At 41.2% G+C, this 14,641-nt stretch overlaps 1 protein-coding gene across 2 annotated transcripts in view; it reads left to right on the forward strand.

Annotated features, from left to right (window-relative positions):
- KIAA0930 (KIAA0930 ortholog) overlaps positions 1-14,641 on the forward strand; it is a 53,459-nt gene that overhangs the window by 37,110 nt on the left and 1,708 nt on the right. The window contains exons 3-9 of one of the 2 annotated variants that reach the window (XM_033058628.1): positions 1,509-1,616; positions 2,825-2,902; positions 6,780-6,881; positions 7,313-7,453; positions 9,510-9,704; positions 11,783-11,945; positions 13,929-14,084. In XM_033058628.1, coding sequence (XP_032914519.1) covers positions 1,509-1,616; positions 2,825-2,902; positions 6,780-6,881; positions 7,313-7,453; positions 9,510-9,704; positions 11,783-11,945; positions 13,929-14,084 — 943 coding nt within the window. The remainder of the gene's footprint in view (positions 1-1,508; positions 1,617-2,824; positions 2,903-6,779; positions 6,882-7,312; positions 7,454-9,509; positions 9,705-11,782; positions 11,946-13,928; positions 14,085-14,641) is intronic. The other variant, XM_033058629.1, reaches the window with a different exon arrangement.

The following is a 14,641-nucleotide window of genomic DNA, read 5'->3' on the forward strand; positions in this document are numbered from 1 at the left end:
TGCTTTAGTTTGTTAGGATAGGTGGAGTTGTTTCTGTGTTCTGAGGCTATTTGTGATTTTTCATTTGCTTGTTTTTTAGTACAGCTGAAAATCTTGCACGTAGTTGTGTCCAGTCAGTAGTTCCAGTGTGAAACCTTTAGAAGAAGTTGCAGGATGTTGATGCTGGCAGGTGCCCACCAACACCACTCCATTGCTGGGCAGGGCAGAGAAAATACAATGAAAGGCTCATGGATCAGGATAAGGGCAGGGAGAGATTGCTCACTAGTTACTGTCACAGGCAAAGCAGACATAACTTAGGGAATTTAGTTTAATTTATTACAAATAAAAATAAAACTAAAAAACACCTCCTCCCCATCCCTCCCTTCTTCCTGGCCTTCTTTCCTGTTTATTTTTTTTACCTTTTCACCTCTCTGGCAACACAGGGTCATGAGGAGTGGAGGTTATGGTAAGTTCCTCACACATTGCCTCCACTTTTTTGCCCTTAGTGTGAGGGCTCATCACACTCTTTCCCTGATCTAGAGTGGGGTCCCTCCCAGGGGGGAGTCCTTCAGTGTGGATCCCTTCCACAGGGTCAGTCCTTCAGACTCAGGCAGTCCCAGTCTGAGTCCACCACAGTGTCACAAGTCCTGCCAGCAATCCTTGTCCACTCTGGGCTCTTCTCTCTCAGATACTGCCAGGAACCTGCTCCATTGTGGATTCTCCACAGGGTCACAGCCTCGTTCAGGTATCTACCTGCCCCTTCTTAAGCCTGTTATTCCTGAGGTGCTGCTGCTCTCACCAACAGGCTCAGCCTTGGCCAGAAGTGCATCCATCCTGGAGCTGCCTGGCATTGGCTCTGCTGCACATAAGGGAAGCTTCTGGCAGCTGCTCACAGGAGCTGCCTCTGTAGCTTCCTTGCTACCCAAACCTGGCCATGCAAGCCCAGTACAAAGAGTTTCCAAAATATCCTCTGTGAAGCACACAGGACCATCCCCAGGGGACACATGATATGGCTCTTGGGTATGGTCCTGTACAGGGCCAAGAAATGGACTGGATGATCTTTGTGCCTCTCTTCCAAGTTGGCATTTTCTTTGATTTAATTATTGGATTTTGTCTTCCCAGAGTCTGCCATGCTGATGGAAAATAAGCAATAGCTATGGGCTGGACCGTGTTGAGCATTAATGTAGTGACATGCTTGATACTGAGGGATTGTGTTAAGAGAACTACGTCTGTGTGTGCGTCCCTGATTTTATTAATTTCCTTTTTGCTGAAACATACCTGTTACAGGAAATAAATGAAGCTCCTGCCCAAAACTGAGATTCTTCTGCACAGAGAGATTCTGGTGCCTTTCTTCCCTGTTTTCCTACACATCCATGTTCCTTAGTTAATTTCCACATGAAGCCTTGCATCGTCAGCAAAATCTGATCCTGACAGAAAACTAGGAAGCTACATGATGTGCAGCTTCTGATATCAGTTGTATGTTTGCAAATAGGTACCTCTAATTCAAAGAGATGTGGTATTTTCCTTAGCAGGTCGAAGTTGAAGTTTACCGGAGAGATTCTAAGAAGCTTCCTGGCCTGGGAGACCCCGACATTGACTGGGAAGAGAGTGTCTACTTGAACCTCATCCTGCAGAAGGTAACAGTGATGCTTATCTAATTGTCACTACTTACGTAGTTTCGCCTTTCAGAGTATAAATGAACATAAACTGAGATTTTTATTATTTTTCAGTAGAGTTCTAATAGCTTTCTGCAAAAAACTTTAACGGTATGCAGTGAAGCTGGGCTGAGTTTTATGCTCTGTAACAAGGCTTTGCAAAAGGATGGCTTCATCCAGTTTAATGGTTTTTGAGAATGAATGAGGCTTAAGCAAGCAGCATTTCCATTAGAGTTCACTGGTGCAGCTAAGAGAGAAGAGTGTAGATGCAGTGTCATAAATTATGCTGAGGGGTTACTGCTCTTCACAACAGAACTCTAATAAAACATTTGGTGGTAGAAAGATGAAACCAGAACTAATTATTTTGTTAATTGATTTACAGGTTGTTTGGTTATTGTGTGTGTTGTTATTATGGCTTAGGAAAACTGAATATTACTGTAATCATTTGAGATCCCATAGAAGATTTGCTCATTATGATCTCAGAATGGAAAACTGTTGACTCAGGCACACATCCTGGAAAACAAATTGTTTTCATTCTCTCTCCTTCCTCCCAGAAGTCTCCTTGCAGAACTTCTCTGCAGAGAGCAGTTTTTGCCTTTATTTGATGCTCAATAAAACCAGGATACATTTGCCACAGTCAGAATTCAGAGATATTATTACAACTGGGTATTGCTGTCCAGAGCTATTGCACTTGCTCCTTGTAAGCTTTTTCAGGTTGTTTGGAAGGCTGTGCTAGTGTTTTCTGGGCTCTCTAACATCACTGGTGTTCATTAGTGTCTCTTTTTCCCTGTTCAAATGGAGGAAATCTTTTCCATTTCTATCCTAAAGTGTCCTAAAGGGGTGGGTGTGCATGTATGTGTGCTGCTTATTCCCCCAGCTGCAATTAAGTTTATAACAATATTGGCAGGGCTTTCCTTACCCACCAGTTGTGCACCTCAACAAGCAGCTGTACAAGAGGTTTTGGTGTCACTGAGTTAATGAGCAAAGGCTTAAAAATTGTGTGAACACAGGCTTAAATATTGGAGGTAGTTCAGTATAGAAAAGAGAGTAAAGAAAATGGCAATACTAAAATATCTTACTTTTTAGACAGACAGAAGAGAAAAAAAAGATAATGTCTTCTGCTTCATGTACATGAGTGTTTTGTTTTCCCAACTCTAAATGTTAATTTCTCTGTCTGGTGCCCTGTCCAGCTTGATTATGTGGTGACCTGTGCTGTGTGCACACGCTCCGATGGAGGAGATATTCATATTCACAAAAAGAAATCTCAGGTGAGCTTCCCCTTTTTATTGCTTTGCATCAGAGGTTGATATCCAGTATTACCTAATCCTAAAAACTGCTCCAAAACTGGGGCTGGGTTCTCAGGCTGTTGTCTGACAGATTCATCCTCATGAAGCATCTCAAGTCTTTGTATAGTGACACTTCTTGCCAGTTGTCTAGATGTGAGATCCAAATGTCCTTTATGTCCCCTCTCAAACAATTGTGAAGACCCCTGCATGCTTCAGCGTGTTTATTTTGCCTGCTGGATATAAAGGCAGGGGAGAGAGGGAAGGTGCCAGGGGGAGGAAGGAATATGATGCCCAACTGTTCCCCAGTCTGAGACTAAGCCTGGAATTGTATGAAATGAGGATTATGAGGAGCCTTCAGGGTAAATTTCTAATGTAGAGCTGCTAAATGGCAGACAATTTACTGATTACCAATTTATATTTTTATTATTTTACAAGATTCTTAGTCTCTTAAACTGCTCATTCATTTAATCTCCACACCATAGGCTTTTATCTTTTTTGTGCAATTAATCCAGGGTTTGGCATAGTGGAAGAGACTGAATAACAAGCATAAAGGGAATAGGAACAAGAAACATGAGGCTTCCCCACTCAATTTCAATTTGCAATGTAGATCTTGCAACAACTTCTGCTAGTTAGCAGAAATTATTCTCTTAAAAATTTCCTGTTGCATTTAAATGGTTGTTTCTCCCATTCCCTTAGTCCATGCAGCTGCTTGTGCAGCTTTACTTAAATAAAGCAATTCTCTTTGGATTTTAATCATGTTTAACCACTTTAAAAGAAGTTTTGCTTTGCCTACAAACAGAACTAGCAATACTGATTATTGTCTCTGTGATTTACGTTGATTAAGTACTTAATTTTTTCTTTAGGTGCTGTTGAGATGTCACATTACACTGTTGATTTAAGCTTGTTATTTCTCATCGCTTTTTTCTCTGTTGGCTAGTCCAAATTTCACCCCAAGTTAACTTCTGCAAATGTAAAAATCTGTAAATATTATTTCAGATTCGAAAATTAGGAAGGAAAAGATGAGGGATGCCTTTACTGCATGTGAGCAGTATTTAGAATGAAGAGGAAGTTTTTTGTTCCTCCTTTCTAGAGGCTCCTACTATGGGAATGCTTATAAATTGTTGTCTTCCCTTTTCCACGTTAAACTTAGCAGTACATATCAATAACATTTCAGCATCATCACATTGATCTATAGACAGAGCAAAGGCACCTCCTTATGCTGTGAAAGCATGCTTGCAGTTGGGCATTTCATTGTCACATCCACTATTGATGCTGTTGGTTTTAAATGAGGAGAATCCAGCTGGTTTGGATCTGCATTTCTGCCCCGATGGATCTTGCTTTGGAAAATGTATCTTCTGCCCATGTGCAGCCAGATGTTCATGGCCTAAATCTGCTGTCCTACTCAAGACCTTTGACAAATCTACTCTGTTCACACACGTGGGTGCATGAAGCCAGTATGAAAAAGGCTGGCTTTATCTTGCAAACTGCTGGCTTGACAATAAGATCTCCACAAACTGTATTTTCCTCAGGTGTGCCCAACTGGAGATGAATTTGGGAGGGTGTTTTGTCATTCATTGGCTGGTGTGAGAGTGATGCCTGGAAAAGGTCCTTGTTTCAGGCAGTGGTGCAAGTAGTAATTTTGAAGAGTCTGATTGCTTTATAATGACATTCCTGGTCTTGAGGCAGCCTTTTTTTTACTTCTATTCAATGTGCATAAAAGCTGCAGAAGTACAAATTAAGGAAAAGCAACCCTCTTGTGAATATCTAATTGACTACCCTTAATAATGTTTTGTGTTGAATGGTTTGTAGCAAGAATGTCGTGAACTTGACAGCCTGGTCAGATCCATAGGTTTCAGCATGTTCACAGTGGCTAAAATTTGACAGGTTTCTTTAATTCAAGGCTTTGTTTGTAAACAAATGTGGAAACAAAGAAAGCTGCTACGTATGAATTGCTTCTCCCTCCTTACCTACTCATTAAGTTTTTTGGAATTATAAAGGCTAAAGCCTTTAGCTATTTAAACAAAGTCACTGAAGGAGTTCAGGAACTGCTTGAGAGGGAGAAATGTACAAGAGGAAATGATGGAAAAAGAAACAAGAAGCACAAGATGTGGATGAGAAAGTCTTCCTGTGAGCCATTGTCTTGGTTTTGTTGTCAAAACTGCAGGAAAAGCAAAACTCTTCAAAATCCTTCTTAGTGTTAGAGAATCAAAGCATTACTTTATTCTGGCCATGATGTTGTTCTGGCCAGGAGGTGCAACAGAAATAATTTCACCCACACATTAGCTGGGTTGTGCAGAGAAAATCATTCCATCCTGCATAAATATTACTACATTTTGCACATACTTATACAGTCTAAACCCATAGAAATTAATTGGTTCAGTGTTCATTGGTCACACATTGCATAGTTCCTAGTATTTGGTTTCCTGTTGGTTATCAATCTCTTCACTTTAGATGTTAATTAGGTTCTCATTCTTCATTCTCTTATCTCTCTTTTCCCAGCCCAGGTGTCTCCCACCAGGGGTGATGTTTGGAGTTAATGTTTGTTCACGGTCATTGTCATTTGTGTATCTTCTGTGCTACTCCCAGTCTGTTGAGATGTCAAGCTCATCAGGCCTCGAGTGATGAAGCAGTGCCCTGAAAAGAAACTTCGATTACCTTCCCCCCAGGGCAAAGGCGAACAAAACCTCTGATTAAAGTTATTTTTTAAAATTTAACTTGATATAATTTCCAACAATTTGAGACAGTCTAATGGGCACTTTGAAATGAGTGACCTCCTCCTTGGTTCCAACCAATCTCTTTCTCCCAATAAGGAATTAAATACGAGTAGCTTTAAGTGAAAAAATAACATTTTGTTATTAAGCAGTCACCAACAGTCAGGGTAAAAAAGTAAGTAACTACTAAGTACCAAACTGTTGTAACTCAAAACCCCATGGGAACAAAGAGAGACCCAAACTGCCAGAAAAACCTGTTCCCAAAATGGTGGGAAATTTCTGCAAGTAGCTACAGTTACCAACCCAGAGCTGCTGCGAAAGAGACTCCATAGTTTTGTCTCCTGGATGGGCTTGGACTGGAGTGAGGACTGCTGTAAGTGGGCACCTGTGGAATTTGCCCCCAGACAGCCCAATATCACTAACTGCAGTCTCCCTAGACAAGGATAAAAACAAAAAAAGTGAAGAGAGGACGAAAAATGGGAAGGAAGGTCTTTGAACAAAGACCAAGTAGCCTGTGAAGTGACTACTGTGCAGCCAAGAGCCTGAAAACCGCCTCCACCCTGATTTCAAAACTGTCCACAACAGCACCCCACACACACAAGGTCTGCAGCTGTAGGGTTGTAAAGATACAGCGACAGTTTTTGGGTGCAATAGATATGGAATAAAATAACATTATGAATTGCCCCAGAACAGCCACGCTACCCTTACTGAGGGAGGTTGATCTTAGGGTGGTGCTAAGTAAACAACAGCATATTAAAGTGAAGGTGTTGGGTCAGATGCTTCATGGTGACTTGCATGGTGGCATTTTACTTTGGAGCGTCTTGAAGCAACTTGAAAGCACCTGAAAGTGGTGATGAAGTATGATGGTGTGCTGTAATATGGTGAGAGGTCAGGTACACACATGGACATTTACTAAGCGATGAGTTTTTGGTTAATTACTTGTGAAAACCAAGGATGTCTCAAGTGCTATTGCTGCAAATCTGGCTTTAGTCAGAAACTAGATCAGCTGTGCTTGCAGGATGTCCACTATCTGTAGTGTAAGTGAGCAGCGCCAGCCTGAGGTGTTTTGTAATTACTTGCCTTGTGTTTGTTGTGTCTGTTCCCAAGCACATTTAACTGAGAAGTCTCTTTTTCTGCATCTTTCTCAGCAAGTGTTTGCGTCTCCGAGCAAACACCCGATGGACAGTAAAGGAGAGGAGTCAAAGATCAGCTACCCCAATATATTCTTCATGATTGACAGTTTTGAGGAGGTGAGTTCCTTGTTGCAGCAGCAAAGTTTTGTCTTATTCTAGTCTTATGTTCTGATTAGCTGTTTTCCTGTACCTTTTGAGCAGATGTTCTTGGCCAGTTGAGGGTTATCTCCTGCTAGATCTTGTTTTATTTTTATTTAAACTTCCTCTCTCTTTAATGTTTGAAATCTGATCTTAAAGCTGGATTTTGGCATCAGTGTTGATGATAGGCTAAAGCATGACAGGCTGGTGTTACAGCTACTCATCTCAACAAGTGATTTGCAGTGTGCACTGCCTGGAGTCTGGTTTTTTGAACCACTGTGGTGGAGCATTCTGCTCCCTTTCAGTTTATATTGAAACTTCCTTGAGGTGTAAGGACAGCCATGGGAATCTGAATGTATTTTGATTTGAACAACTTTGCATCAAAGTGTTTCATCTTGCATCTTTGGCAGGTTTTCAGTGACATGACTGTGGGAGAAGGAGAAATGGTGTGTGTGGAGCTAGTGGCCAGTGATAAAAGCAACACCTTCCAAGGGGTGATTTTCCAGGGGTCCATCCGCTATGAAGCACTCAAGAAGGTCTATGACAACAGGGTAAGGAGCTTCTGAAACACAATGTCCTTTGCAGAAATGGTGCTCTGACTAGATTTTCTTTGCGGCTGAGGCTGTCAGCTTTTTGTCCTGTTTGATCAGCTACATCAGAGTCTGTCTGTTTTGCCTTTGAAAGTTAGCTGAAAGCTATTGTTTCTGACCCATATAACTGAGGGTATTCAGATGGGGGTATGTGCCTCTGCTGTTTGCCGGAAGGAGGAAAAGTAGGGATACGTAGTCAAGAGCATGATTCAGGAATGGACCTGAACAGCAGTTCTTGGAGCCCCTTCATTTTTCTTGAGAAGTCATTTTATTCAGAGAAGGTATGATTTCATGGGAGATTTTAAACTTTGCTAACTACCTTGTGATAAAGTGTATTTTTCTTCATTGTATTTTGCACTCATGGCTGTTTTCAAAAGACCCCTGTAGTGTCACTGCCACTGAGAGTAGCTTTCTTTGCTTTCTACAGAAACATGAAATACCAGCACTGTCAAATTCACTACTTAGTGCTGAAATCAAGACTTAATAAACTTCTCAAATGGTTTGTTATGAAGACAATCCTGAGAGATTTTTAGAAACAAACAGAAGAAATTCTCACAATATCTACTGTATCTCTAAATTTCTCTTCGTTTCTACCCTTGTCAGAGAGGTCCTGAATAATTTCCCTTCTCCCTGTTTCAATTGTGAGCCATTACATTCTTCCAGCAGGTTTCTGAGAGAACATTAAACAAAAGTTGTTTCTCTTCCACCATCATCTTGTGGCCTTACACCATCAGCAGCTGGGTTATTAAAATTAGTGGAATGCAGAATTCACTGAAGAAAACATAAAAAGAAAGCCCTGCAGTGGAAAAATAAGATTTGATGTGGTAAAGTCACCTCAGAGCCTAGGAATGTCGTCATTGACCACACAGCTACTTGACATTATTTTGTTAGATGAAGTAAAATTGTTAACTCTTCAAATATTTCATTATGGCCGGAGGCAAAACTCAAAGTTTTGCCATTATTTTTACAGAACAGCAGTAATCTCTATGTTTTTGAAGATTACTTGATTTCAGTTGTTTCAGGAAAGGTTTAGATTGAATACTAGGAAAATTTCCTTTACTGGAAGAGTTGTCAAGCCCTGGAACAGGCTATCCAGGGAAGTGGTGGAGTCCTCAGATCCTGAGATATTTAACAGATGCGTAGTTGTGACACTTAAGGACATGATTTAGTGGTGGGCTTGGCAGTCTTTGGTTAGTGATTGGACTTAATGATCTTAAAGGTTGTTTCTAACCTAAATTATTCTAGGATTCTGTAATTCTCAGTGCAATACAATCTGATGAGCATCTTGACCTTTTCATAAACTGATGAACGTTGCAATAAATCACTTAAGCTTATGGATGTAAACTGAAGGCATCATTTTCACTTAGCAAAACCTTGACTGTTTTCATATTGGCCTGTTCCTTTTTTCAGTTCTCAGTTCAATTTTCAGTTCAGTTGTGCTGACTGGAAATTGAGCTCCTGTGTCTGTTGAGGGGATGGATTTAAAGCTGTCAGGGTGTCTTGGTGAGCCATGCAGTGCAGGTTAGTTATGCTTGGGGCTGGTTCCTTATATTTTGCCTTGACAGTGTGGACATAAAAATGTCAGAAATGACTTGGCACAAAGTAGTGACCCAGTTGTGGGGTGTGCTTTGCTGGTTTGAGGCATCTTGTGTGTGTATGTCTGCTGCTTTTTGGGCTCAAATGAGTGCCTCTGCACAGGCTGCATTGAGTTATGTGTGTGCCTGCCCATGCTTTCATGTGCCACACTGTGTGGGCCTGGATAAAAACCTTTGGTTTTCTCTCACTGTGCCACTGCTAACTCTGCCTTTTGGATGGTTGAAGGAGTTAGTTCTTCTCAGAATCTGTTTTTGTCTGTGTAAAATTACTTTCCTTTTGGAGATCACTTCAGATTGTGGCTTACAATGTTTCTTAGGAATCATTATCCACTATGGTTCTGACTTTAATGCTTTCAGAGGATGTTATTTTCAAGTTGTAGAACTATTATTACATGTTTTTCTCTCGTCTTGATGCATTGTAGGTGAGTGTTGCAGCTAAGATGGCTCAAAGAATGTCTTTTGGCTTTTATAAATACAACAACATGGAGTTTGTCCGAATGAAAGGCCCACAGGGAAAAGGACACGCAGAGATGGCAGTGAGCAGAGTTTCCACTGGTGACACTTCACCATATGGGACAGAAGAAGATTCAAATCCAGACTCCCCAGTGCATGAGAGAGTAAGTAGCACACAGAAATACCCTCTTAAGGTGAAGCATGAACATGCTTTGTTCCAAAACCAAGGAGGCAGGCTGAAGCTGGGGTTAACCCCCATCTAAGTTCTGCACTTAGGTTTGCCTGTGTATAATTTGGTAGTCACTCAGTATGTGAGATGGATTCTTTAACGCAGCTTCCCCTGAGCAAATGCTGAATACAGAGATGACTGGATGATTCATACTTCTGGAGGAGTGTTTTGTTGAAACAACAGCAATCTTGATGCCAGGGAAACCAATGATTCTGCCTGTTTTCTGTAAAAAAAAGTAGATTCCACTTCTGTGCGAAATGGGATTTACCTAGAAACGTGGAATTTCTGTATTGTATAGGTGGCTTGCTAAACCTCACAGTAAGTGGTGCTTTTAGGTTTTACCACTGAGGAATACTGCTAACACAAATCCTATATAATGCTGAAGCAAATATCACAGATCCAGATGCAGCATGGTATTCATATATATGGTTAATTTTAATACAAGTGTAGTAAAATGCCAATAGAATCAGACCACAGATGTTTATTTGGCCTTTATTCAATCCTGAGCCTTATTTTCCATTAAGACATTTTACTTGGTTAATGTGGATTAGACAAAGTGCCTGCACAGACTTGGGCTGGGTCAGTACCTGATGGAGTCCAGCATGGTTTTCTGTGTAGGGCAGCTAACCTGTACCATTTAAAGATCTGCAGAAGGGCTTCTAGAGGACTCCATGCAGGCAGTGTGGTTTTTGTTTCTGACTTGGTAAAAGGCAACGTGAGCTACCAGCAAAGAACTCATTAACTGGATGTTCTTGCTCTCTACCACAGAAACACAGCCTGAAGAAATCAGGCATGGAGGGACAACATGATCTTTTGTCTCCAAGGCTTCCAATGTCAGCTGGAAAATGTCAAATTAGATTTGATAATGTGTTGCCACTACTTTAATGCTGATATGTCTGTTTCTGGTTCCCCCCACAGTGTGATATGAAATGACTCCCAAATTAAAAACAGACAAGCACAAATTAGAATTGAAATGTACTGGGAAGAGGATTAGTTGGGTGTTACAAGGGCTTTCTTTTGTTTTTTTAACATTAGCGATAGAGGGACAACATGGTGTGTTTCTGCATTCAACCTGGCTTGGCTGCCATCATCACTTCGTATCACCTCCCTCTGCATTTCTTTGGACAGATATGAGCAGTGTCATGTGCCAGCTCAGGGAGAGTTATGGGGTTGTTAAATTGACTGTGTGAAGAAGCAAGGACAAGGTTAAAGTTGCTCACATCCATTAGCAAAGTAGTTATCCCTACTTTCTTCTCTTTGAAATGAAACTATTAAAATGCTGCAATCAAAGCCAGTACATCAGCACTATGTTTAAGTTCTCTCTACAACAGGTGTACTTGGCTGTAATTGTGGTGTACTCTAAAGGAAGGGTGTCTCCATAGTTTTATCCTAACTTGAGTTTTACCACAGACAGTTCTGTCCCTGTATTTGTCATCACTTGGACTAACCAAATCTTCTGAGGCACCACAGCTTCATTTTCTCCTTCCGGTAATGGAACATGACACACAAAATAGAGAACACTGACTTCACTTCTGCCTCAGTGTACTGGGCTCTCCTCCCCAGGGACATTGACTTTCTGCAGGGATCCCATGGAACAGCCTTTCCAGTAGGGAAGCTGCTGCCTTGTACCTATCAAAGAAATGAAGATGCACATTTTGAGTATGTTCAATGCAGTACATTCTTAGCATATTAAGTCTCCTGCATTTCAACATGAAAAAGATTGATGTTCTTGGTGCCTAAATTACTAATTTTGTGCCACTATGACTGTAAATCCTTGTTAAAAGTGATCATCTGAGGAGAGAAGTTTTTCATTATTCATGTAACAGTTGAGGGTTGTGATATATCAAAATATTTTCATCTTGAGGTGATTGTTCAGTTTAAATTCTCTAGCCACTTTGATAAAACAGAGCTAGATACCAGTCATCATTCTGATTTTTTGCACATGTGATTGCCTTGTGGCACATGGAGGGAAAACCAAGAGTTTCTCCAGCATTTCTTTTGTTTCCCTTTTAGGTTACTTCTTTCAGCACACCACCAACCCCAGAACGTAACAACCGCCCATCCTTCTTCTCCCCATCCCTCAAGAGAAAAGTGCCCCGAAATCGAATTGCTGAGATGAAAAAGTCCCATTCAGCAAATGACAGTGAGGAGTTCTTCAGAGATGATGATGGTGGAGGTAAGAGAAGTGTTGACAGCTAAACAGACTTGTCTGGAGAGGGCACAGCAGAAAGGGATCCCAGTGCAGGGTTTTCAAGAAGGTTTGCAGGGTGGAAAAAAGGGGGCTCCACATACAGCCAGTGCCTCTCTGAGAATGAGATTTTTCACAGACTTAAGCATTTCTTGGAAGACTGGAGCCCACAAATCCTGAGTATGTTAAAACTTATTTCTTTTCTATGGACCCATTTGAGAGAAACTGGAGCAGCTGAGATCCTCCCCCTTTCCCAGATACCAGAGTCTCTGGGAGCACTTCTCCAGGTGTAGCGGGTAGGGCAACTCAGCAGCAAGTTCTTTGAATTCTGATTTGATACTGATGCCTAGAGAGGCTACCTGGAGGTTGCCCAGAATAGAACAGAGTTCAAGGTGTTTGTCTGGCAGCCCTCATGGGTTGTGTAGTGCATGCTCAGGATTGTCTTGCAGGATCTGATCCTAGAGTATTTAATGTTAATGATGGGCATTCTTTTTATTCTCATATCCTTTTCCTTCTGGTATATTTATGGAAGTAAATAAATTATAGGTTTTTCAGATATTTTATAGCATTCATATAAAATACCAAGAAATGGTTTCTAAGTGTTTTGACCTTATTGTTTCTCATCTGAAATGTAAAGAGGAATATTTTAGCAGTTTATGCTAGGGAGCTTGATTTATTCAAAGATGAGTTTTCTACAAGGAATAGTAGTTGCTATTATTTTTTACAAATTTCAGAAACCTGAGTGTCCTACCAGTGCTCCTCAGGAGCTGCAGTGGTGATACTCTCTTATTTTGGCATGAAAAAGCCAGACGCAGATGCAGAAGATGCAGAGATAGGAGGAGGGATTTGGGTGCATCTTGGCTTTGTGGGTGGAGGAAAAGATGTGGATTGTGTAAAGATCAGCATTGTCCTTGGTACAGCCAGTGCTGCTGCAGAGTTGCCCCAGTGCAGACAGACCTGTAGTGAATAGGAACAACCCATCAAGGCCCACTTCAGTGGCTTTGCTGATACACCAGGAGAGTTGGGCTTACTGCAGCTTCCAGAGTCAGCTCCTTCTGCCCTGATCACCACAGTGTTTCTGGCATAATGGTCATGCATGAGAAGAGATAATAGACACCTAGGCTATGCACATGTGTAGGGAAGAGGAAAAGATTTTCAGTTTTTTTTTTTTTCCTCCCACATTGTTACACATCTTTCTAGAGTAGCTGCCACCACATATTTTCCTCTTTGGATCAGGATCTGCTTCCAGTTCCAGAGCTTGGATCACTCTGGTTCAGAATCAATATGTTGACTTCAACATCTGATTTTAGCAATGTGGGACAGGGATGAATTTTACAGGGTAATAGAGCAAAGATTTTAAAACACTCAAAAAATGGAGTGTGTGGCTGTGGGAGATACCTACAAAAAACTCCTCTGGCCTACAGGGGACTCAGTATCTTTCTGTTTTAAAAGTTACTTGGGGACATCTAAACTAATTCTGAGAACACTGGCTCGGCTGAAGGGTCCTAGGTGTGGCTCAGGGTGTGCATGGAGGTGTGCAGGAAATGGAGGTATTAATGTTGGATCTCCCCATGTCTGCTAGATGGCAACTTTCTTCAAAATAAACAATTTCTATTTCGTTACTCTGGTGAATTTCTGCATGAGTAAGTACTTAGTTGTAGGGCTATTCTGTGATTTAATGTAAGAGGGAAGGCTGAGTTGGTGTTCTGCTGGTGCAGTGTGGTAACACAGGTCCTCTCTTTTCTGTCTGTTGTCTTCAGCTGCTGCCTCTACCATTTATTAGTTTCAGTATAAATGGTGAATTCTGTGCTAGGCAAGATCCGTCTGGTTTTAAAAATCAGTTATGATTGTGTCCTGCACGTGATTTGTCTCTGAACAATGAATAGAACTCTTTCCTCTTTTTTTGAGTTTCAGAAGTATTCCATTAAAGTGCAATCCCTTGAGGCTTGCTGTCTCTCCCTGCCTTTACAGATCTGCACAACGTGACAAATCTCCGGTCGCGATCCCTGTCTGGAACAGGACGCTCCCTGGTGGGCTCGTGGCTGAAGCTGAACAGAACAGATGAGAACTTTCTACTCTATGCACACTTAACATACATCACTTTGCCATTGCATCGAATTTTAACAGGTGAGTTTTGACCTGCATTGTGCACAGCCTGCCATGCTGAGGGATTCTGCTGTTAAGACAGAGGAGCAAGTATTTCTGTGTAATGCTGTTGTAAATAGGAATTTATTTCAATTTAGAAGAAATTACAGATTCCAGTAAAAAAAAATCAGTCATTTGTAATTAAGGATGGATTTTGAACAGTGTTTCAGCAAAAGTCATAATTATTCCTTATGATCATGTTGGTAATCTTATAGCAAGCTTACTCTCTCTTACCACAGGCATTTTGGAACTCACAGAAGATGTATTGTTTCTGCTGATGTTCAATATCTGCTCAAGAGGGTGGCACAAATGCCTCCATGCTCGATTACTGGCTTTGAGCTTGAACATCCTTTCTGAGACTTAATTTGTTGAACATATGGTTGCAGGAATTGGAGTATATATTGAGATACGCAGAAATAGGGCATGAAATTTCTGCGCTGTAAGGCAGAATTTTCATCTGCAGTTTTTCCCTACCCACATTTGTTTTAGCTTGACATGTTGTGTAGGCCCTGTTTCCAAGGCCTTATAATCAGTGTATT

The sequence above is a fragment of the Catharus ustulatus genome, chromosome 4 (genome assembly GCF_009819885.2).
Source record: "Catharus ustulatus isolate bCatUst1 chromosome 4, bCatUst1.pri.v2, whole genome shotgun sequence".
NCBI lineage: Eukaryota > Metazoa > Chordata > Aves > Passeriformes > Turdidae > Catharus > Catharus ustulatus.